This window comes from Phyllostomus hastatus, unplaced genomic scaffold, assembly GCF_019186645.2.
Source record: "Phyllostomus hastatus isolate PE091 unplaced genomic scaffold, TTU_PhHast_1.1 phas_contig_148, whole genome shotgun sequence".
In the NCBI taxonomy this organism is placed as follows: domain Eukaryota; kingdom Metazoa; phylum Chordata; class Mammalia; order Chiroptera; family Phyllostomidae; genus Phyllostomus; species Phyllostomus hastatus.
In genome coordinates, this window is record NW_025333607.1 from 8901583 (window position 1) to 8927886 (window position 26304).

Below are 26304 nucleotides of genomic sequence, written 5' to 3' on the forward strand. Positions count from 1 at the left end.
ACTAAAATAGTTGATGAAAAAGTGAAACCAAGGATTATTTCGAAGTTAGAAGTTTGGAGTAAAAGAGAAAAAATTAAGACTCGAAAGAAAATGCAATGGTTTAAGAAAACAAGGAGCCATTCGTCCCATGATCTACCCCCCTCAAAGGAAATCCGTGGAGTCTCCAGCACAAATTCTGAGTAGACACATTAGGTCCCTGAAGGACCCAGCCACACAAAGGAAATAAGCTAGAGGAAAAACTCTCTTTGTAGGTGGGAGGTAAGGTTATATAAAGCTGAAACTCTGGTTCCATTCCAAGCGGAAGTCACAACAGAGGGAAATTCGGGCACGTTGACAGGACCTACCAACATGCCTTACACAAACGCCCAGCACTGCCGTTGTTTTGAGAACCAACAGTTTCAACACTTTTTCTTCCTCTTCGAGAAAAAAGTCACCATGTCGTCATCCGTTCCAAATGGGATAATAATTAATTTCCCTATATCTCAAATTATCACAGAAATCAGAGAGTTTCTTTTTACTGTTTTTTACAGCCAACCCTGTCTTCACCTGAGTTCCCGCGAGTTCACCTGCTAGGCATGCCAGTATCTCGGTTGATTTCTATGTTACATCGGAGTCGGGAGACCTTATGAAACAGGTAAATAAAGACATTTTCTGTGGCTGGCAGGGGAGAGAAGGTGTCAGGTGCTGGTTATCAGTTGGCTGCCTCACTTTCACGTTCACCCTCAAATGCCTGCCCCGTGACTGCAGGGGGGAGGCCCTATAAACCTTTCTCCTGCCCGGTGCGCGGAGCAGCTGGAGCCACAGGGCAGGAGGCGGGGTCCGTCTGCTGTTTCCAGCTGCTGTGGGCTGTGGGAACAGGTGCTCGGCCCCAGCTACACACCTAGGACACGAGGTCCCTGGGCAACCTTGCCACCCTGCTTAGCCACGTGATAACTGTCCCACGGCGCCCTTTTGATGTGGACTCCATGCCCCAGAATGCCTGCGTGTGCCACAGCTCTGTTGCAGCATCTGTTAAGACAAAGTATTTTATTTTCTAACCACCATCACAATGACTCGAAGCAGCTGACCCAGTCTTTGAAGACTTTTCCTTCACTTACGTGGCCAGGGAGATGGCTGTAACACTTATGACTACTCTGGTTATCATCAACATTTTTACATAAGACCGAACACAAAGTGTGTAGCAGAACCACAATCTCACAACAGGCACCTGACGCCGCCTGAGTCAGCAGCAGCAGGTGCCGCTGAGATGCAGGGTCTTTTTCGGCCGGACAATCCGCACATCTGCCCCTCACTAACTTGTCACCTCGAACAAGTCACTTCACCTCTCAGAGCCACACCTGCAAGATGTTAACGATAATAGTTTCCTTAAAGCTGTTGACAAAAACAGCGGAGATAATAACTGGCACTTAATACTCCATAAATACTCATCATTATTATTACTACTAGTGTCAGAGTCAGGGGATTATTAACAACTGCCAACGTCTTCAGGGTTTTCCCAGTTGACTATGAAGCTTTTATCTTACACTGCACATGGCAAGTGGCCAGAACGCTCATGTCCTTAGAAATGTTTCCACTGCCCTGACTCCCAGATTCCTCCACTGGCCACCACCTATTGGCAGCACACCCCGGACAAACCTGGGAATACCTGCCGTCTTCCCCCCGCACCACGGCAGCCTCCATACCCCATCGCCTCCTCCCGCTCATCACTCTATGGCTGGGTTCAATTCCCACCCCCACTGGTTCCTCAAACATTGTTAATGATTTCTAGTATTTGTCTCCTTCAACAGCTGTACTTGAAAGCCATAGTCTTCCTGGGAAGTTAATGACCTGTGGATCATTTAAAAGTAAATGTAACGAGCTTGGGATTGCATTGGTGTTTTGATACACAATTTAGATGGTCTCTTTCTAGTTGTGGTAAGGGGGACTGGTGGCTGTTCTCTCCTCCCTAATAGACACGGCTTTTCAGAGGCTGAAGATAAGTATATAATGAAGGCTGGGGAGTTTTAGGCCCACAGGCAGAGAGAATGGAACATCTCTGGCTTAAGGAGAGCAAGAAAGTGTTACCCAAATAAACTAAAGAATTTCCAGAGTGAAGGTGAAGGTCATGGGGCAGAAAGGACTAGCTGATGAAACAGAAGGAGGTGGAAGAGAATGTAGGAAGAAGAATAAGAATCATCGGTGGCAAAGAAGGAACCTCAGGGAAAAATCTTGAATTTTCTTCCCTTAATCTATCAATAGATGTTGACTTTCTTTCTGGAGTGGCTCACTGCCTGTGTTAAGTTCGATCTCAGCTCGATCAAAGACTCAAGGATCAGAGCTGGGAAGGGGACTTGTTATCATTATAAAAAGTGTAATCATAATATGGTAAGTGCCAGACAGAAGACAAATTCAGGTAAGTATGATTTGCACTGATGTATTTTAATAATGAATTTGCAGTCAGTTTCATTAGAAAGGGAAGGAAAAAGGATGGGAGAGGGCACTACTTTAGACCAAGGCAGGAACTAGAGGGTGGCCTCCCAAAATGTAAATTTTACCAAACCTCACACAAAGGTTTGGGTTTTCTTCTGACGCTGCTGGGCTGACACATCAATAGCGCTGGTGGCAGTCACGGGATGTCGGGAAAGCAGCCCACGGAAAGGTAGAAAGAAATCTGAGGTTACGTTTTTGTCGTATTGAAAAATATTACATTTTAAGCCCTGGCTGGCGTAGCTCAGTGGATTGAGTGCGGGCTGCGAACCAAAGTGTCCCAGGTTCGATTCCCAGTCAGGGTACATGTCTGGGTTGCAGGCCACGGCCCCCAGCAACCGCACATTGATGTTTCTCTCTCTCTCTATCTCCCTCCCTTCCCTCTCTAAAAATAAATAAATAAAATCTTAAAAAAAGAAAAATATTACATTTTAAACCCTGGTGATTACCTCTTTAGAGTCCCAGAAGTTGTGAAATCTTAAAGAGTCCCTAGACTTCTATTCAATCCAAAAACCTACAAATGAAAGACCACTAGCAAAATACCAGAACACAATGTTCTTGTCTTGCACCAACTGTTATTTCCAACTGACAAATGATCTGTTTTTCAAATCTTATTAGAGAGAAGCTCACAGGTAACTTCCCGGACTTGACAGCATGGTTATTTGGGTGTGCTGAAATGACAAACGTGGTGACAGACTAAAAGCTGTCACTGTCTTGCCTGTGGTGAGTAAACTGTGGAATTAAGCTTTTTGGGAAAAAGAATTCCAAGCAGGGCCTGGCTGTCCCAAGGGCGCACTTGCTCGTAAGTATGCCAGGGGGCTTTCGGTGCCGGCCTCCCCGGCTACTGCCAGTCCACTAACTCATTCACATACCTAGTCACACATGCCCACAATTCATTTATTCCCTGTGATTTATCTCTAGGCCCTCTGCAAGTGTTAGGGATATTAGGGAGGGCCTTGAGGGAGAAATCAGTGCTGTGCAAACATTACATCACCCCCATTACATCCCGTGAAGTGTTTATCATCTCTCTGTCTGTCTTTCCATCCAGCTTTCTGTTCTATCTTTCTCTCTAGCCGTATATACATATTATCAATGAGGAAATAAAAGCACAGAGGGGTAAGTTGCCCCAAATGCAGTAAATTCAAATCTGACAGGTAAAAAAGTGTATCTGTTTGTTAATGTGTCCTTCTTGAAATGTGACTACAGTTGAGGGTTGAGAACCTTGTTTTATATGTGCTTTACATTGATACGTTATAATTATTTTTGCCTGGGAGTTCTCTCTTCATGTCCTGATCTCATTTTTAAGCGTTTAATTGTTCTTCTTTTGTAGCGAGTAGGAAAAGGTCTTTGTAAAGAACATAAGCCTTTCATACCCTGCACACTTTTTAAACTCAAGGAAAAGGTGCCTTTGAGACATCAGAATATTTTTAAGCTCTGAATGAAGGTAGCTATGTATTAATTTCTAAAGTTATTATAAGAACAAATGAATAGGTTTTCATGTTAGAACTATAATATAAATGTCATACAAAGCCTTCCTTTATATTTATCCCATTCATTCCAAGACTGTTTCTGGTATATTTTTCATGTCGGTGTGACATTCTTAATGGACAGAGAACGTGGTAACTGACCCTGCCTGTGACATTCTTATTTGTCACTGCCCGGCACCAACCCTGCCACCTCCTCCCCCCATTTCTAATCTGTGCAGGGGGCTCTGTTTTGACCTATAAATTCCACACGGCTGGTTCTTACCCCATCTCCCCGATACGCACAGAAGGATGCCAGTGGGCTGCGACTCTACCGCACTGTTAATCATTTCCCTACCAGCATCCTGTGACCTTGTTCCTACCATCTATGATGATTCTAATCATAATAGTCATTCATCAAGAGCTGAATATATGTCAGGACCAATGCTAAGGGCTTTACATAAATTATCCCCTAATTTCTACAACTACTCCATGAGAGTGATCTGTTTTCCTGTACTTCCTATGTCAGTTTATTAGGTCGTTTTCAAGGTATTCATCTATTTCACGTAAGTTTTCAAATTGCCTGGGACACAGTTGCTTGTAACACCCTCTTATGATGGCTCTGATGTCTCTACTATCTGCAGGATGATTTTTTTATTCCCAATATCACTAGGTTTTGTTTTCACCCTTTTTCTCTTGACCACTTTCCTCAGTAATTTACGACATTATTAATCTTCTCAAAAATCAAACTTTTGGTTTTGTTGAGTTTCTCTGTGTTGTGTTTTTCATTTCACTAAGTGTTGCTCTTATGTTTAATATTTTGTCCTTTTTACTTGCTTGGGGTTAAACATTTTTAACTCACCATGAAAAACTTCATTCATATTCACCTGGTGTGAAAATTGCACCAAAAAACCCCTTCAAATTAATTACCCTTTTTTAAAAAACAAAGCAGTTGAATTTTATCACAGATAGAAAGGGAAGTTATTCACATGCCATAAAACTTCTGGAACAACAGTCCTGGAACATGATTTCAGTGGCCCAGGCCCTACAAGGGGATTTTCTTCAAATGGAGACTTAAGTGATTGCTTTTCAGCTTTTCTTCTTTTCTAAAACATGCATTTAAGGCTATAATTTCCCTTCTACTTTATCTGCATTCTACATATTTTGATATGTTATTATGATAGAATTTTTAAAGTTATTATCTTCACTGTAATTTTTTGTTGACCCATCATTAGTTGGAATAAGTCATAAATGCTTCTTTCCCAGCCATGGAGATTTTCTAGTTAGTTTTTGTTACTCATTTCTAACTTAATTTCACTGTAGCCAAAGAACGCAGTCTGTATGATTCAAATGCTCTGAAATGTGTTAAAAGATTTACCCTGTGACTCAGCATATACTCTCTTTAGACAAAAATCCCATTCCATTTCACTTGAAAAGAATGCATATTCTGCATTTGTAAGTTGTCGTGCTCTACACATGTTATGTGGGTCAAATTTATTAACTGTTCAAATCCCCCGTCTGTATTGATTATTTTTTAATTTTTTTTATACAGTTGTGCAATTTGTTACTTACAGGTTATGTTCAGATCTTCATGATTACAAACTTGTCTCCTTTTCCTTGCGCCAGTTTTTGGTTTTTATCATTTGAGGATGCTTTTAGGTCTATATAAAAATTAGCATAGTTATATCTTCCCATTGTATTGACTTCTTGATCATTATGAAATGGCCATCGTTATCTGTGATCACTCTTCTTGTATGAAAAGTCCATTTTGTAATTAGTAGAGTTTTATTAATTTTCCTTTGGTTAATATTACATGTAAGATATTTTCCATTCCTTTTGCTGCCATACTCTCTGTGTCTTAATATGCAAAGTAGGTGTCTTATAAGCAGCATATATAAATATATATATTATATATTTATATATATAATATATAATATAATATAACAATATATAATATAATATAATATATAATTATGTAATTATATAATTATATAATTATATATATATTTATATATATAGCCTGATGAGTTTTGTCTTTTAGTAGAATTTAGACAATTTACATTTAATATAATTATTAACAAATTTGGATTTAAAACATCATCTTGCAATTAGTTTTCAATTTATCCAAGCTGCTCTGTTAGTGACCAAAGTAAATTATTTCCTTGATACCCTAGAGATCACTTTAAATTGATAATTTTGCAACATCCTGGACCATGCAAAGACCTGCATGTTTTAACTCCATTCTCTCCCTCTTCCTATTTGTGCTGTTAATTCTACATGTACTTTAATCCCCAGAAGACATTACTATTATTTTGTACGGTCAACATCCGCTTATGCTCGCCCACATATTTATCCTTTCCGATGTTTTTCATTCCTCCCTCCTCCCTTTGCTTACATCTGGAATAATTTTCCTTTTAACTAAAAAATTGACCCTATTTTTTTAAGTCTTCTGCAAATAAATTCTTTGAATTTCTGCTTGTATAAAATATCTCTATTCTGCCTTTGGTTTTGAAGGTCATGGTTGCAGGGTATGGAACTGAAGGGTAGCAATTGTTTTCTTCCAGGTGTCGCTACACTGTCTTCAGGCCCTGTGAGCTGTGTGGAAAAGACACTTACCAGTTTCACTGTTGTTTCTTTGGATGTCATATGTCCTTTTTCACCCAGTGTTTAGAAAAGCTTTTTCTCTTTATCTTTGGCTTCCATCAGTTTTTCCATAACATGGCTGGGTATGTTTATCTTTGTATTTATCTTTCTTGGTATTTGTAGAATGCCTTGGTGTCGTTTGTCAGTTTTGAAAGTTATGGGAGGTATCTCTTCAAATATTCATTTCATTCCCCCTTTCCTCTAGTCCTTGAATGCCCAAGATCCTGGTGTTAGGCTCCCTAACCATGTTCCATATCTTTCTTTTGCTCTTTTCTGTGTTTTTCATCTTTTTTTCCTCTGTGATACACCTCTGTGGATATGTTCTACTGGCCAACGACTCACTAATCCCCTCTTCTGTCGTGTCTAATTGCAATAAACCCTACGATGAAATTTTAAATTGTGGCTTTCGTATTTCTCAGTCCCAGGTTTTCCATTTGATTTTTTAAAAACTCTAGGTCTCTGGTGAGATTCTCCATCCCGTTAGCCTGTTTCCCTAAACACACTAACAAGAGCGGTGTCAAAGTCTCTCTCCAGTGTCTGGGTCTCTGCCGCTTTGCTTCTCATGTCCTCTTTTTTTGCTTTGCTCTCAGTCAGTTGTTGCTGTGCCTGCACATGCCTGGTAATTTCCGATAGAACAATAGACTTTGTATTTAAAAGATTCCAATTTTTGTCTCCTCAGTCCAGTGATGATACTTAGGCAAAGGTCAGGATTCTGCTTTCTGTTTGACCTCTGTTCCCTGAGATGTTATTGACAAATGACTCACGAGAAACATTGGTCTCGAATATAGGGCTCATCCTAATGAATTTTCCTCCTCTCAGATCTCGGCCCCACAAGGACCTGCTGGTTTAATTGCTCCTGATCCAGTCAAACAGCTCTCTTTCGTGTGACTGTATTTTCTCCGCAGGAGGGTTAGTCTGAAACAAGCTATTCTATCAAAGTCCTTCTCAGTGATTCTAAGGTCCTTAATTCATTTGCAATTCCCTTATTGGGAGGCTGTTTTATGTCTTACACTTCCAGTACCTCAGGGCTAGAAAGTAGAGTAGGAGTTCTCTCTAATCTCTTTTGTCACTTCCCAACTCTGTTTCCTTAATCTTTCAAAATCCCAAACTACATTAAAATTCATGCCTTCTGGCTGTATTCCCCATTGCTACCCCTTGCTCAACCTTCTGGTTCTCTATCATTCAAGACTCTAGTTAATAGCTCTCTCTATTGCTCATCACCACCCCTGTAGGATTGTCACTGATAAAATCAACCACATGGGTAACAACACCCTAGCTCCTTAGCTGCTTTGTCTTTACGCCTCAACTGATCATTTTCTCCTTTTCTCTTTAGTAGTCCATTCCCATAGCATCCTAGACTTTTTTATTACCAGTAAATGTACATTTAAAATGTCGATTTTAAGGCTCATAGTTTCTTTCTTTTTTATTTTATTATTTATTTGTTTTTAGAGAGGGGAGAAAGAGAGGGGGAGAAATATCAATGTGTGGTTGCCTCTCATGCCTCCCCTACTGGGGACCTGGCCTGCAACCCAGGCACATGTCCTGACAGGGAATCGAAGCAGCGATCCCTTGGTTTGCAGGCTGGTGCTCAATCCATTGAGCCACACCAGCCAGGGCTTAGGCTCACAGTTTCTGACCTCTGCTTTCTCTCCTCCCAGCTCACTTGCATTAGGGTCCCACTGGGACATTGCTAAGGTTTGCAAATCACTGACCTTACCACTTCTTCAATGTCCGTCACACAACTCTCCTGGCTCCTTCCCTCCTGATCAACTTTGCATTCCATGGTCATTGCTCTGTAACATTTTCCTAGGAAAATCTTAAACTCTGCTGAATTCAACCTTTCGCCTCCCCTATGCTTCCTGCAGAATAGCTAAAGGTTGCTGGAGAAACATCTCACAATCGTGGTGCTGCATTTTGATTTAAAATTATGATCACAAACCTCTAATGGACAATCCACACTGTGAGACAATCCTTTTCATTTCCCTACTAAGTTTGATTTCTCTCTCCCACTCTTGCTACCTCTCCCCTTTGGTTCTCTTCATAGCAAAAAGCCTGCAATGAGTTATCCATGCTTGTCTCTGATTGTTCACCTAACCAATCATTTTTCAATGCCCGTCAACCTGGCTGATGATGCCCTTGTTGAATTCACCAAAGAACATTACGCTGCCAAATCCAATGGCCCCTCCTCTACTCTTAGCCTTACTTCTCAGGAAAGTAAGACAAACCTTTCTCTCCTCCTCCTGCCTCACTGTTCCTCCTCTCGGTCTCTCTCGCCAGCTCCTCCATTTCTATAAAGCCTTGAAATGTTAGACAGCCCCTGAGCTTGGTCCTGGGCCTCTTTCTACAGCTGTACTCGCTCCTGGGAGAATCTCATTCAGCTCAGTGGCTATACATCCCATCTCTACACTGACAGTTCCCCAAATCATATCTGAGGGCTTGACTCTTCTTGGAGCTTGGCTCATAGGAGGGGGTCAGACCTACATGAATCTCTCTACGTGCATCATTAATAGGCACAAATCAGAGTTTACTATGCTCAAAATAGAGCTCTTTATTTTCCCTACATGCCAGCCCATTTATCCTGTTATCTTTCTTGTCTCAGTAAATGATAGCATCTTCTAATCAATCAGTTGCTCGGACTAAAACCCTGGGGTCATTCTAGATTTCCTTCTTTCTCTTGACCCCATCCCCACAGCCAATACCTTATCAAAGTCTGCCAGTTCTCTCTCTAAAATCTACTTATATTTTCTACCTTCCCTTGCCCAAGCCACCTTTATCGCTTACCTGGGGGTAACTCAACAGCCCACTACCTGGTTTCCCTGCCTCAATTCCCCTCCAATCCATTCTCCACACAATAACTAAAAAAGTCTTTTGAAAGTCCAAATCAGATCAAGTTATTTCCATCAGTGTCTCGTCAGTGGTATATTGTAAGGACACAATAAACATTTGCTAAAAGACAGAATGAATGAATAGATGGATGATTGAAAATGATAGAGCCACACCTGATTTGACACCTGAGTCTCTTATTTCATCACGAACGACACCTTTACCTAGGACCAGGCGTGACGCCAGCCCTTACTCTTCAGTAGGTGTTGCTGAGAACCAGCAACCATGCTTTGCCACATTTCAAAATAGATCTTATAAAATAACTACATCTTGTGCATAGCGGTACCACAATCAAATTTCTTACATTTTTTTTCATTTCATTTCATTCTGAAGGCAAAGGAGCTACACTGAAGAGGGTGAATGTTTTTACACTTTTCTAAGTTCCCTGCTAAATGTATAATTTACAAAGATCCAATAATTTTGGCCAAAATCAGATGCATGGGGCGCTCTGCCAAGAATTAGCATAACAGACATCTTTTATCCCCCACTAACCACGGGACCTTCATTCGGCACAGGATTCTACCTTTTTATGACTCAGTTAATCTGGAAAGTGGAACTAATAATGGCATTTACCTGCTAGGGATGAGAGAAGGTTAAAAGCAAATACAGGTAAAGTATATACAACAACACCCTTAGTGTTACTATTATTAACTATAATTATATTGCAAATGTACGTAGATTATCTTTTTTTGTGGTGAATGTTTTGATAAAAAAAGAGACTTTTAGTAAACCCTGTTATTACCCTTAAGCTGGAGGCTTTCTAGCAAGTCACAGTTGAATGTGTATCTCACCCCTTGGTGATTGTGGGCCGAGTCTGTGCCTCACCTCTCTCTTTCACCACTTGAAAAGCTTGCACCTAGCAAGGAGCCAACATACACGTGATTTAAAAAAAGAATGGCTTCTCCGGCATTGTTATGTCAGTGACTGAACAGACCCCTAACACAGTGAAAACGAGGAAAGGAGGCATCTGGGGCTGCCAAGCGGACAGCTTGCTGAGCCACGGCGGGGGACTGGCACATACTGAACGCATATGCCAGGTGCCTGCTGGGGACTTACGCGGCCCTGAGCACTGGGCTGGAGCGGGGAGCAGGCTCAGGCGGGAAGAGGTAGCTTAAGGGGAGTCTGTAATCCAAGTGGTCAGAGAAGAAGGGGTCTAGAGCCTGTAGGACTTCTATCTGGAATCTAGAAGTGAATGACATTCTCAGTTTCCCCTGAGGTGCCAATAGAATGAGGTGGCTTTTCCTTGCTGCCACGGGGACGGAGGGAACATACACACTGGGCGATAAACCAGAGGACAAAGAAAGGCAGGATTCAGGAAGAGATGTTTATTATCACAAGAGCCTACTCTCGGTTTTGGAGAGCCACATTTCCATCTGGTCTTGAGATCTGAGTCAGTAAATACATATTGAGCACTGGTGGTTGTACATACACAGCAGGAATCCAATTCAATGCGACCAACCGCGTGCCTTCTAGGTCAGGGCATTGTGCAAGGGAGGCGAGGAGAGACGGGGAGTTCTGGGAACTCCTCCTGAGTCAGCTCTTGTCCGTTCCAGATCTTCTGCAGACGGTGGCCTCTCTGTGCCCACAAAATCAGAAGTCAGGTGCACGTAGGGCTTCTTTCTGTGCCCGAAGCTACATAAACCATCTTAGCCTGTCTCACCACTATTCTGTTAATGACTCAATAGAGCTTTTGCGTTTTCATCTGAAACACCGCGATATCACACGTCTTCACATCCCAGCTCCTTCTTGGACGGTGTTTTTGAACAGCAACTGACATTTCCATTTCCTGGTTTTAATGCGATGGAGGAGGCACAGGAGCAGCTCTTCCGTGTCCCTCAAAGCTCCCAAATCTTCCAGACTATTTTCCAAGTCCCACAAGGCATGGAGAACGGATGTGTTCTCCACTGGAGGTGAAATATATGCATATTTGACCTGCGATGGAGTGACCAGTCGATGGCTGGGTAGGGAATGACTCGGGACAGAGAAAACGCTCACCAAAGCCATCACGCACGACAGTGTGGGAAATCGGGACTGTGCTCCTCTATCTACCCTGTAGTTTCATGTAATGGTGGAGCCTTCAGCAGGTTCTAAAGCTGCCCTGAAAGGACTTATAACGTGGCAGAGGTGATCCCTGATCATGGGGACGGGAGACAGGCATGGAGACAACTAGGAGGCAAAACGAAGTGGCATCTAGTGAAGCTACAGAATGTGTGACGTGGATTAGGTACTGATAGGAATTCATACGTGGGAAAAACTCACTGTGGACTTAAGCTAAAAACAGAGTCACCCAGCCGAGGGTCAGCTTTGAATGAGTGTGGCTGCACCTAAGTCTCTTACAGAATTGTGGGTTTGGAGACCACTGAGGGGGACGAGTATAAACGGGGAGTGATTTCCACCTGTTATTAGGGAGGAAGGTGTTGGAAGGGATTGCCATCTCTTTTTGGAGAATGGGCTCCTGAAAACTCGGTATAGCTCGCCATTTTTTTTCTGAGATTTCAAAGGTCGAGACCTCAGGTTCTTGCGAGGCCTTGGTAGGTTGTCCCCCACTGCCTGTTGAACTCATAGAAACTTCTGAGCCACGAGCAGTCCCTGACCAAAACATCTTTTCTCAGGTGTGGTCTCAATAACAACCAATGAGAATATAAACTTAGAGCTGAATTTCCAAATCAGAATGAGATGACTGCCAACCTTAGAAATTCAAATGGGACTTCAGAACTTTAATTAAACTTCCAAATGTTATTGCGTTATTTTACAAACATAAGTTAATCATGTAAAACTACTCAGCTTATGAATGTTTTATCATTACTGATTATACTAGAAGCCTCAAAAATTGTTCCAAGTAAATTTCCATGTTTAAAAAATATGTTTATAAATTTTAGAGATAGAGGAAGGAAGAGAGAGAGAGAAACATCAGTTGGTTGCTTTGCACCCTGACTGGGGATCAAACCTGTAGCCTAGGTATGTGCCCTGACCGGGAATTGAACCCCCAGACTTTTAGTGTACAGGATGACACTCCAACCAACTGAGCCACTCAGCCAGGGCTCCATGTGGTTGGTTTTTTTAAATGGTATGCCCTATTCAATTGTGTTTTTGAAAGATTTTATTTATTTATCTTTAGAGAGGGAAGGGAGGGAGAAAGAGAGAGAAACATCAATGTGCAGTTGCTGGGGGTCATGGCCTGCAACCCAGGCATGTACCCTGACTGGGAATCGAACCTGCGACACTTTGGTTCACAGCCTGTGCTCAATCCACTGAGCTATGCCAGCCAGGCATGTGGTTGTTTTTTAACAGCACATAGGACACTCCTGTTTTTCAAACTTGAACCACTGTAACATTGATTTGTATCAATTAAGAAAAGAAAAAAATAAGAAGCCTTAAGGAGAAGGTTAATTTCAAAGATAAGCATACTTTGCACTTGGTGATAAATAAAAGCAGCGTAAAGGTGAATCAGAAACTGTCTCAGTAGTGTGGTCCCAAACTGAGTACGAACAGTCTTCACTTACGCATCGTTATAGAAAATCCACTTAAGGGATCCATAGTGGGGTATAGATGCGTCAGTTCGCAGGTTGGCAGGTGGGTGGCTGCCTTTCATCAGCTTTGCTTTGTGAATAATTAAATTCACTCCCCAGCCCTTTGTTGAATGTAACAGCCTCAGATCAAGGGCCTCCTGCTCAGCAGAGTGGGTGTGTGGGGGCTGAGCAGGGCGGGTTCCCTGGGGAAGGCACGAGTCTGGCTTCACAGGGAAGCGCAGACCGGTCCTCAAGCTGGTCCGGATGAGCAACGGATTCCTGCCTCTGCACCCTCTGCACCCTCCGACTCAGAACCACAGGGAGGGCTTCGCCCGCCCCCGCTAGATTAAACTCACCCAGTATTTGTAAGTGTTCGCATTTTCAGCTGAGAAGCCCTTTAAATGAGAATTTCCCTGGGAGACTAGGGGTAGAGATGGGGGTAGTTTTTAGGCCACACGCCCCAAGTGGAGACTTGCTGAGCAGGAGAGCCCATTCCAGCCCTAGTCGGGGCCCAGCACTGCACTGTGGCTCCCCCATCACATAAGCCCCGCTGTGGCTGGTACCCTCAGGCCGCATCCACAGAGTGAACTCTCTCCCCTCACCCCCAGCTCCCTGCTCTCCTTCCTTTCCTTTCTCAACAGCATGCTCCCATCCATAAAATATACTCATTTTTGGAAAAATGTTTAAAAATTCCTATCATGTGCCAGGTACTATATTAAATACTTTATATGGATTGTCGATAGGGGACTCAAGACTTGGAAAATTTTAGCTTAAGGTAAAAAGTTATGAGTCTAGCAAATGATGTGTATGTTAAAGCTTTTGTTTCAGAAACTATAGATAAGGCCCATCCTGGCTCCTGGGAAAAACAGCCAACCTCCTGGGGCACTGATAGAAGATTACTGCCTGGGGACATTGGAACCTTTGTTCCAGGGAGAGCAGACGACCACCCCTCCCCCTTGAGATCAGCTAACTGCCCAGGACAGGAATGTTGCAGCTTCTGAATCTCAAAACCCTCACGGCACCTTGTTTGTCCTCCCCCAGCCCCTGATAAAAGATCTGGCCAGGAAAGAGAAGGAAAGACGGTTTGTTAGGGTATGAGCCCACCATCTTTTCGGATCGCTGGCCATCTGAATAAACCTCCCATAAAAGATTCAATCGGTGTCATTGCTTATTGGATTTGGTAGTGACAGGCAGGCTGAACGCCGGTGTCATTTCCTGTTACATTATCTCATTTGTCTTTCGAACAACACTACACAGTAGCTAGTATTATCATCCCAGTGTAGAAATCAGGAGATGGAGACATTGAGAGGTCAAGTAACTCACAGAAGTCACCCAAGTGGCAGAGCCAAGAACACATTCCTACTCTAAAATCCGATTTTAGCCTGCGCCTTATGCTTATGTTGAAAAGACAACACACACACACACACACACACACACACCCAACCTGTAATCTCATCATTTAAAGGTAAGCCCTATTAAAACTTACAGTAGATCTTTTCACATACATGAAACTAGATTATCCTTGAACAAAAGTGAAATACTACGGTAGTTCTCTGCTGCCTTTCACTTAGCCATGTCATCCGAATGTTTCTTCCATGTCAGTGACTATTCCCCCTGAACTTGATTTCTGGAGGGTGACTGGTGTTCCATCACGAGGATGTCCCAGTGTTCACACACCCAAGCTCTCTCTACACTTAGGAAGTGTGCTGCATGTACACGCATGTACACGATCTTTGCCAACCTAACTCTGAGCGGCCACAGGAGGAAAAGGCCTGAAGATGGGGGGTTGGCTGCAGCAGGACCCCACCCCATGTGAATCCTGTCTCAGTGGAGACTAGGGTCTCCCAACGGCACAAATCCCACGGCGACACACAGTGCCTCTGGCCTTGCCGCCTCTTATCTGCGTGCTATAGCTATGAATGAAGCTTACTTTATTCATAGTAACGGAACATAGTTACTGAACTATGCCTGTCTGCCTGTCTTTGTTTCTATACAGTTATGTGTTTATTATGCAGTTACTTTATATTTATTCATTATTTACATTTTGCTGTGTTTTGCATGTAGACTTTCGTCAGGAGGAAACGTACAGAGTTTATGAATTTCCTTAATAATTCTACAAAAGCACGTACTTCCATACTCCCTCAAACCCTTATCCAAGGAGAGCTGAAAACAGTCAGCCAAAGCGATGATCAGGGTAGTCAAATGGGAGTACCTAACTTTCGGTGGAGAAGGAATCATTTAATTAATGCCTTTGCCTAAGTCTGGGCTAATCAGCCTTCAGAATGAATGGAGCAGCCGGAACACCTCAAACCACACACACTTTTCTAATTTCTGGTCCGGACTCCATCCTCCAACGGGGCAAATGGCCACAAGAAAAAACGACATTCAAAATAATGTTCCCATCTCCGATTTCCACGGGAGCTTATTAAAGAAACAGAAATGCAAACCCAAGTTGTTTAAATCTTGTCAACCTTTCAAAGGCCATTTTTACTATTTTCCATCAGAAGAAAGGTGGTATGTAAATTTCTATGAAAATCAGCATTTACATAACATTTACATTTTCAAAGGCCTGTAGCATCATTTCCCGATTAGCATAACATTTGAGAACCATCATAACCTTTAAGTAAGGGCAATTCCTTTCTGGTATAGTTTCTTGGTACCGAGAAAGTTACCCCTCGTTACCATCCAGGACTTAATCATGTCGGACCAAACTCGTTAGCTCTTCTAAATCTTCTGATTCTAAATGTGGCAACTTGCCACCTGCCTAAGTCCCTTCCATAGAAATACAGAATGCCCAGTGTTACAAAAAATGAAGACTCAAGCTAAGAGGGGAAAAATCTGAGAGCTGTTCTCTGAGATTCCTCACACACCCGAAGCGCTCGGGCTGTTTATTCAACAGACATTAATTTGCTGCCTGCGTGAGCCAGCCATCAAGTCTCCACCTTGCCCTCACTGAGCTTAAAGCCTGGAAGTAGAACTGTGCGCTCAGGGTGGATGCTGTGAAAGAGGGAAGCCCCGGGGGCTGATGGGAGGGGATGAGACTCAGCTTGGAGGGGTGTGGGAGAGAGAGGCTTCCTGGGAAACCCTGACGAGGGCTTTGGAATATCTTTTTTCCCCCCCAAATTGCCAACAGCACTCTATTTCCTTCTTAATTTCATTATTGCTCTAAAAAAATCAATGTGTCTGCACAGTGGCCATTTCCCCCCAGACTTACTTCAAGATTTCATCTTTCTGCTGTTTTCTTAACAAAAGCCTTGGTGTCAGTTATGATGAGTGATCTACCTATGAGTCACTACATACAACACAGTGATTGTGGTTTTGTGAGCACTGAAGATATTTAATATAAAACTTCTTCCTTCCAACTGTTTGCACTCCTCCGAAATGAAGGGTCAAAATAGTTAGGTTTTTAAAATTTATTTTTAGAGTGAGGGGAAGGGAGGGAGAAACAGAGGGAGAGAAACATCGATTGGTTGCTTCTCGTAAGCGCCGTGACTGGGGATGGGACCTGCCAACTGAGGACAACCAACTGAGCCTCACTGGTCAGGGTGAAATATTTAGATTCCATAGTTAGAAAAAAAATCTATCTTCCAAGCTGAAGTTTTTCATTTCCGTTTCGGCCAAAAAGGAGATTTTGCTCCTGTTACAAACCCTTGAAGGGCTTGCTCTAGAGACGCTGGAAGACCCTTGATCATAGAGGCGCTATAGCTGGCACCACTGTAATTCACAACCAGCTAGTACTTCATGGCTTATACTAAAGAGGTGGTTCATGCTCATTTTCTTCCTTTAAAACATACTCTTTGGAAACCATTATTACTCCTGTAGACACATACTCTAGTTACATCTCTTCCTGTAAAAATTACGTATAATCACGATTATCTCTATTTCTTTGCTAAATTCAACTACCAATATACATTAGTCTCATCACTTTACCAGCTAACGCTTGACCTTGCAGTATTATACTGTCCAGAGTCAATTCTCAGTAGAGAGAAGTAGGGGCAAGTCTTACAAGTGAGAACAGTCACATGGGCATTATGTCAATGTCATCTTGAATGTGTTCATTACACATGACAACTAAAATACAAGAATTTACTTCCAGAACTAAGGAGAAGGTAAAACTTTCAAAGCTAAAGGCTGAGTCTTGGTTTTGGTAACATAAAGCCTACTTCTGTCATGTACATTATGAACCTACTCAGTGATTGCCCATCAAGACTTAAAATTAGTCCAAGAGAGTAAGTAACAAAGGGAAACAAAGCCATTTCTTGTTTGATTCTTTCGAATTCATCAGATAGTATTTATCGTGTGCCCGGGGGGCATACGTTACTCCTCTGACATTCCTATCCGTAACAACAGCACTTTCTAGAACTCTGAACTGCCTCAAGTATCTGCCCCAACCAGATTTCAACAACCTGTGAAATAGAAACTATTGGTCATGTATTCTAAGTGCATACATTCAAAGTTATCTTTTTCAAGTAAATTGGAAAGTAAGGAAACCTAAAAAAATACATTCCGTTATCACACTCTCACATGAACATTCTAAGTGTGGGGGGGGGAATATATAGAGAGAACAGATAACCAAAATTTAAATAAGAAGGTAAAAAAAATCAGGAAATGTGGATTTTTACCAAAGAAGCTACAATAACAGTCCCAGCTGTGACTATAAACAGGTTCACTGATAGGGTAATTTGCCTTGGTTTCAGAAAAAAAACAACAACAAAATAAACCCACAATAAAACCCACCCAAACCCAGAGTATGTGGCAATCATTAATATATTTCTATGGAAATTGCGTCATGCCTTATAAACTCCTGGGCTATCTTTTCTAAGCTGTCATTTAAGTCCCAGAGTTGCCTTTTATTATTTTTAAAACCCAAGTCTGTCTCTCATCTGTACTACATTTACTTAAATTACATTTAAATCATATTTTAATTGAGCAATTTTTTTACTTAGCTTTGCCCTAAGTATTACTATTCATAACATAATGAGTCTGACATCTAGTTACTTTAGCCTAACAAACACATATTAAAAGAATACATTTTAAAAATCCAGGAAGACCTGAAATCATCTAACATGCCATCAGTGAGATGAGAGCCCTATGTGGGAACATATTACTCAAGGTCATGGCCAGCCACTCATGTCAAGGAAGGGGCAGGGGAAATTTGCTGATTTGGGGGAGCATTCTTTTAATTTAATGACACAAGGCGGCCACAGACTGAAGTGGCTCTGATGCTCTGGTGGCCTGGTAAGCAAACCCGAGGGCATCTTTCTGACTTCTCAGTCTGGCCCAGAGGTGTGGAAAGGGCAGTGGGAGGAACCAGGAATGGCCCAGGGTCTCACCCCACCCGTGGAGGGTGCTGTGGCTTTTGGGGGAGGGGATGCCCCACCTTGCCAGCCTGCCTGGCTCTCACTGGGCCCACACCTGCGCTCAACTTCGCCATTTCCGGGGAAGCCTCACTCTTATTTTTGCCCCAGGATGTCTGACTAGCGTCACATGCAGTGACTTGCCCACAGCGGAAGCTGCTCGTGGCTGCCCGGTGCTTATCTGTCTTTGTGGACTATTTCTGGACAACCTTTCCTGGAACTTCACCAAAAGACCAGGCTTTCTGTCTAAAAATATTAAAAGATAACCTCCAAGCAAGGTCTTCAAACACAGATTTAAAATTATTTCATAAAAATTATTTCTAGCCCTGGCTGGTGTAGCTCAGTGGATTGAGCGCAGGCTGTGAACCACAGTGTCTCAGGTTCGATTCCCAGTCAGGGTACATGCCTGGGTTGCAGGCCATGACCCCCAGCAACTGCACATTGATGTTTCTCTCTCTCTATCTCCCTCCCTTCCCTCTCTAAAAATAAATAAATAAAAATCTTAAAAAATTATTTCTAAAATCATTGTTATTATTTAAAATGTCTCTGTCAGGGGATGAGGTAGAAAAATACAACCATGTATATATATGTATACACATATGTACATTATGTATATTAATATATAAATATGTATATTAATAAAAGCCAGATAGGCCTGCCATCAGTACCTGGGAAACAGCTGTGAGAAATTAGGGCCTTGTGTATTGCTCCACAATTTAAAGGAAATCATTTGTTGTCTTATTTTGATAAGAACTTGAGCCTAAGTTGTAGTAATATACACATAAGCTTGTGATAGTCAAACACTTCCTTTTTGTGAGAAGCAATGACTGTAATGGAGTTTTAATTCATAGTTCACAGCAGAAATGTAAACCATGCCTTTACCATAAATTCATTAACAGCAACATCCTGTCTACAGCAGCCAAATCTTCCGCAGCACCTAGGAAAGGCTGTTACGGCCCCTCGCATTCCCTAGTTTTAACTGTGATTGAGTTAATAAGCTTGAGGATAAGTTATGGCAAAGAGGCACAGAACAGATTTGCGGGTGGACAGTCAGGAAGTCATAGAACTCTTCTGCTCCCCCACCCCCTTCCGAACTCCTGGGGCCTTGATAATCAAACCCAAAGGGCACACGAATAGTTTCCACAAGAACACTTATCTGCAAATTCCGGTACTCAGAGTTAACCAAAAGGAATCCATTTTCGGAAACATGTCAGATAACAAAGTTCCAGAGGTTGGGAACCCCATTTCATATTTTTTAAACAGGAAAAGTAATAACACATTTCTGATCCAGGTAAATCGTATCTGCTAATGCACTAAACGGGGTGTTTTCTAGTTTTTCAAAAATAGCACGCTGCACTCCAGTCACGGAGTAAAGCTTTTCAGATCTAGCTGTTTCTCGTAAGTTTTCTTTATTGTCCTGTGCATAGAGAAATAATATGTGTGGTGATAAGTACATGTGCCTGTAATAATATAAATATAATATTAACATTATATAATTAATGTGTAGGGGAAATGACGCACAAAATGCTCCGCGTGTTTAAAGTGCACCGGGATGAAGTGTAAGGATGTCAGATGAGAGGTCACCACTGAGGCCAATGCCTTGTCCTCCCCTGGGGATGCCCCGCCTCTTGAAAACTTCTCATTGGCTCACACAGGCCAATTCCTTTCAGAGGCTTACTGTTTGCATTATAAATCGGTAAAAATGTTTGGAAATGAGACTTTTGTTAGCGAAGATTACAGCAACATCTAGAAAGTCATTTTAGCGTTACTCTCCGTTTTCACAGCCGTACTGCAAAGTGGCTGATACAGGGTGTTCTCCTGTGAAATTATCTTAAAAGTTGTGAATCAGGAAGTTTCCCAGACTCAAACCTTTTTGATTTCTATGCAGCAGGACAGTTTCCATTTGATGAGCAAGAGAGAAACAGAATGCCAGCGTTTGTTCTGACCAGCAAAGTCTCTTTTCTCTAACCACATCATTGGGGTGCTCAAAAAGGGCAACATTCTTCTGTCTAGTTACTTATTGTCTAACGGCTGGGAGATTATTTTACATAGACTCATATGCGACACTATTAAAAATCCTAGTAGTATTGATTGATTAGTGATTGACTGAGTCATTGATTGATCAGACTTTCATCTACAGGCTTTACTCAGACTATTTTTCAAAGGAGAAATAAGGAATATATTAAGTGAAATGCATTCATTATCAAGAAACTCTATATTAAATGAATGAAAGGTATCCTAACGGAATACCCGGTGGTAGAGTAGCATATCAACCTTGGTCTTACCCTTTAATTTCAAGGCTTCTAATACCTTTGAATCAGCGGTCACATCACTCACTAGCTTGATTTCAATATTTTGCGATGTCAGTTGGAGCAACTTTTCGAAAAGACGTTGACCCTAGAAAAAATAGTCAGAGACAAAGAAAGTCAGAAAACCAAAATGGATGCCGCTTTAAACAGGCATACATAAATGTATGGAAAACTGAACTATTCATTCACATTTTAAAAGGAAAGCACTTCAGCAATTGGTATTCTTGAAAATTCTATCAGAGAATTTATATGGAATAGTAACACGAACACAGATTACAGTCTGTTATCTTTTTTGAGTACTGCATTGCGCAATTCGGTAATTACTGTAATAATAAGTTCAATGCTGCAGTGCAAATTCCCCTTTGTTTTACTGTTTCAAGAACTTCTGAGGTTTTCTACCCAAAAAAAGACAGCAGAGAGTATTAAACAGTCGTGTTTGGGCCCCAAGAGACTGGATTCCAGCGAGTTTTCCAGTTTACAAATGGTTTTCTTAATCGCACTAATCTCCAGGTTCTCCCCTAAGTAAAATGCAGGCATTTGTACCCACTGTAAAAGGTTTTTGTGAGAATTAAAGACATCAGTAGTAGGTAAGTATCCTTTCAGTGCCAGCTCTTAAGGGAGAACCACCGCTACTTATTAGTGATTTGCCTGAATTTACCGTGTTGTTTAAAACTTGTTTCATTGAATTCAATTAACGTTCTGCCTAGAAATCTATCATTAGCACAGCCTAAAAATAACTGAAATAAAACAAAGTAAAAACGATCGTTGAAAGAGCATTTTAACCAGCATATAAATATCATGGTACGTTTTAGTCTCGGGGAACCTGGGTAGTGATAGTGCTCAGTCATTACCTGACCTCAGGTGGGTGGACTGCGACATTATCCCGTTCATTTTCCCTTGTGTGTTTATATGGACTCCCTCTCTGGATCACAAAAGGGAACTGGTTTTCTTTTATTGATTTCTCAGTATTTTTGTTTTTTGGCCATAAACTCAAAAGCCTTCAGGGGCCAGGCAGGCAAAGAAGGCTTTGGTCTTAATGCTCCCTAAGTGGCAAAGTGTTATCTTACTTTGATAAGAAGGGACTGTTGATAGGGATTATACACAAAAGGATCTGAAGACTGAGAAGAAGGAATGGAGGAATGAGGAGGAAGGGTAGTGATTCCTGCAATTCAGTCTCAGCAGAGAGAGAAGCCCAAGACGAAAACCCTAAAGCTCTGGAGCGTGCAGGAAAACGTAAGGGTGATAAAACTTCAGGATGACGGGTAAACTGAAGAGTGAGAACACAAGACTAACAGATGCATTGGAAGAGAAAAAGAGGCGAAAGGAATAAGGATGCAAATAACAGAAGAGTAATTGTTTCACTGAGGAAAGCCCTGCATCTACCTGTTGTAAAGATAATTGAAGAGAGAGGCAAATGGAATGCAGAATGACACATTTAGGCACATTCTGTAAAAGGACTCAACAACAGGGAGACAAAGAAATTCTTACAAACGTCTGGCCAAATACAAAACGAAACAAAACAATTACCTATCAAGGCAAGTGGAGCCAACTGGCACGGAGCCTACCATCTGTAACACGAAGTCAATTCAGGCTATGGAAGAAAAAGACTGACGCTCAGTCAAGGATTTTACTTGCTAGCTTGAAAGAAATATTTGCAAATATATACAGATTTAGAGACTAGATTACCTACATTACCTGTATGAGGAATCTTTTCAAGGATGGACTGTGACCAAACAGTAAACAACACCAAGCACCATCAAGGGGGATGAAGGGGAGAAGACACAAGCGATGAGCAATACGGTATGGAGATGTGATTGGCGCACCTGCTAAGGAAAGATTCTGGAAACAGAAGAGACACATCACGGGGGAGTCTGCTGAGAATCCATTACGTGCATTCTAGTGGGGGTGTTCTCACCCAGAAGAAGCTGAGAATTGGTTCTTTTGTGTGTGTGTGTGTGTGTTGTGTGTTTGCATGTGTGTGTGAATCACTACTTTTATGACTAAAACACCCATATACATCCAGTGAATGTGCAATATATCTGTAGTATTAAAATTTCATAGGGGGCAAGTTTAGGGGAAAAATTGTAATAAAACTCCTTTGTAAGGTGATAATGAAAAGAAAGTTGAGAAGCATTCATCTATAACCAACGGGATGAAGAATCTCAGTAAACATTAGGATAAGAGGTGGGAGGACTTGAATATACTTCATGGGGAAAGGCAGGCCATCATTACGTAATGGCACAATTTACGGAGCTACGACAGTTATAAAGTAGCGCGCCCCAGACAGCACACCAGCTAAACACATAAAGCAAAAGTTAGCAGAAACATAATCCAAACACTAGCACGATATAGTCATTTTAAATATCTCTCAAACTTGGGCCAATTTAATGGAAAATAAATGAGGATATATGACAATTAAATCATACTCTCAATAAACTTGATTTTAATGTATATATTTCTATAGATTCTATAGCTCAAACCCCTCAAAACAATCTTTGGCTGTCTGTGGAACATGTACAAAAATTCTTCAATGCCATCGGAAAACCTGAACAGAAGTTAAAATGAGGTATTCCACAGCGCTGTTCTCTGCCCATAAGCTAACAAAATGAGAAGCAGACCATTAATATGTAGCTCACAAAACAAATCTTAGCTACTTGAGGAATGAAAAACTCACTCTTGTATTGTCCTAAAATCAATGGGAAAAAGGTGAATTTTTGTATTCTCTAGAAACCTATGAATAAGCGAACACTTCATTGCAAAGCCATGAAATGAAGCAATATCTTGTGTCAGAGAGGAGCTTGCAGCTGTAAATGATTTCAGCAGTATAAAAAAAGTGCCATAAAGTCACCATCACCACATTAATCTGGCAGAGGCATAGGAATGGAGAAATAAAAGTAAGACTTAATAGAGAATCCAGAAATGGTGTAAATGTGACGTTTATCAACAACAAAAATGCTATTTTAATTTAGTCTGGGAAAATATAAAGTGGTTGAATCGGGCCCAAGTGGAAGGACCCCTCTATCATACCACATAAAAAATATATGTTCTCAGCAGAGTAAAGCTATACCAATACCTTAGAGAAAATCTAGGCAAATCCGTGTACAGTCCTAGGGTAGGGAAAACCTTATCAGCTGTAGAAGGTTAAATGACGACCTCCAAAGATGCAGGACCTAACCTGAAGCAGGTAAAAGATACCTTATGGGAACAGGATCTTTGCAGATGTGGTTAAAGAGTTTGAGATGAGGAGATTATCCTGGATCACCTGTCCGGGTGGACCCTGAACGCAGTCACTGTGAACTTGAACGAGAGGCAGAGGCAATGTGACAGAGAGCAGAGCAGTGAAGGTGCTGGCCTTGAAGACTGGAGTGACACAGCCGCAAGCCAGGGGGTGCCGGCCGCCCCCAGAGGCGGGAAGGAGCAAGACTTGCACCCTCCCCTGGAGCCTCCGGAGGGAACAGGTCAGCCTCCAGGTCAGCGGCCTGGCTGACCACTTCGTCTCGGTCAGTGAACCGGACCTCAGACTCCTGCCCCCTAGGACTGCGAAAGAATAAACTTCTGTGTTGTAAGCCACAGTCTGTATGGACTTGTTACAGTGGCCACCGGAATTGAATACACAAGCTAGCTATGCTGTAGCAATAAAAGATAACACAGAACTATGGAATTATAAAAATTTAAAGAAATATATAGCAACAAATACTACAAGTTAATGGAAACCAGCAAAATTTGGAATATTTGTTGTGCAAATGAGAAATAGGTTAATAACTGGACTCTGTGGAAATATATCAGAAATTCAAAAGAAAAGGTCAATAACCCAGTCAAATGTGGGCAAAGTATGAGACGAGGCATGCCGAAGAAAAGCAAGCCTCTGTGGCTGAGACGTAAAGAGATGCTTTACGTAGTCAAGTGAGGCTCAGAGCAAAGCAATAAACAGGTTTCTTTTGTGCTCGGAGAGACTGGAAAAAATTTATGAGTGGCAACATTTGTTCTCGTCAGTAATTTGGGGGAAGGGTACCCTGACATATCCCACTCGGAATCCACACCTAGAAATCAATCCTGAAGAAACACAGGCACCCAAATGTGTGTGCGTATGTATTTACGATTACATGATCATGGGAAAATGCAGAATATACCTCGGGTGTACCATTATTCTACATATAGATCCTTACATATATTTGTATATGTGTGTGTAAAATTTCAGTGATAAAAAGGACACGTGGCTGATTAATCATATTAAATATTTAATGATAGAGTCACAAGAAAACAAGGATTTGTTTTAAGCCATTGGGGTCCTTTTGAAGCAATACATTTGCTGTGACTTTTGTTTTTACATTGATGACTTAGGAGACAAGACCATACATGCATAAATCACCTCTTGTCTTAGTTTGCTAGTTTATTTATTTAACCAACTAGTTGAATTATCTGTAAGATTGGTCTCTTACTTGCTTACATGTACTAAAAGTTCTGTTCATAGGATGTACAGAGTTTCCCAGGGATATAAACATCAATGTATTATTTCCTTGTGTATCTGTCAGTGTCAACTTCTATTCATACACACAAGACAGTATCTTTTAAACAAATTCATTCAAGATGTTTGTTTTGTAAGCCAATTCACTCAACACACTCACTGGATGCCTGCTGTGTGCCGGAGATAAGCGACAATTTGGCAAATACAGCCCAATATGTCAGATGCCAGGGTGGAGGAAGTACCGGGCTAGGGAAGCGTGACGAGGGCACCATGACTGAGTCCAAGGCACGTGAGGCAAGTTCCCCGAGGGAAGGGAGGAAAGAAAAAGGATGCTCCAGGTGGAGACCCGCAACGGAGAGGTGAGCGGGCTCTCGCGAGCCAGGGCAAGGAGTTTGGACCTCATCCGGAAAGCAGCGTGGACTTCCTCAGGATGTTGGACAGGGAAGGACACAAGCGAATTTCTGCTCTAGAAAGAAAACGAAACCCTCCAACTGCAGACTGGAGAAGACACGACACAGAGCAAGACTGGAGGCTGAATGAGAAGGTTGGCGCGTGGTTCAGTGAGAGGCGGGGCCTGAGAGTAGTGTCAACGGCAATCCAGTCATCGGAAGGATCTTGGGCGTGTAGGAGATGGCACGGTGATGGACTTGATGGGCAGGCTTGGGCTTGAGAGAGACCGTGGAGTTGGGGGTGGTGGCCCGAGTCCCAGCAGCTCTCGAGGACATGTCTGTGCAATATGGGATTTCTCAGCTGAAGCCAGAAGACGGTGGCCGTTACACCAGTTCACGAATGTCCTGAGTTCGTGGACCAGTCACAGCTCAGGAACCTGGTAGGGCACACCCACTTTGGGGGCATGAGCAACAAGGACTGCCTGCTGGATGCCAGCAGAGACCGTCTGCTGTGTGGGGCGCGGGCTGCCAGGTTCCACCCCATGAAGGGGTTTAATTATTCTGAACCGGTGATCATCAAGGTCTTGCCTAATGATGGTGACCACAATTATGCTCCCCGTAGGTGTGAGCATAACCATCCCTGGCGGGGGCAGATGAAGAGAGATGAGTAAGCTCATCATGGCAATAATGACCCAGGACATAGCAAGGAATTCCTATCAGGAGCAGTGTGTTTGTCCAATCACAGGGCCCTCAGCAGCTGGTTTCCCACAGTAGCTAGAAAGTAGCTCTTGGTCTGCTCCAGTGCTTCCCCTGGCTGCAA

At 42.2% G+C, this 26304-nt stretch overlaps 1 protein-coding gene across 2 annotated transcripts in view; it reads right to left on the reverse strand.

The window, feature by feature from the left end:
- PLD5 (phospholipase D family member 5) overlaps positions 1-26304 on the reverse strand; it is a 213332-nt gene that overhangs the window by 56238 nt on the left and 130790 nt on the right. For both annotated transcript variants that reach the window (XM_045816494.1, XM_045816504.1), the window contains exon 4: positions 20607-20718. In XM_045816494.1, the coding sequence (XP_045672450.1) occupies positions 20607-20718 (112 nt within the window). The remainder of the gene's footprint in view (positions 1-20606; positions 20719-26304) is intronic.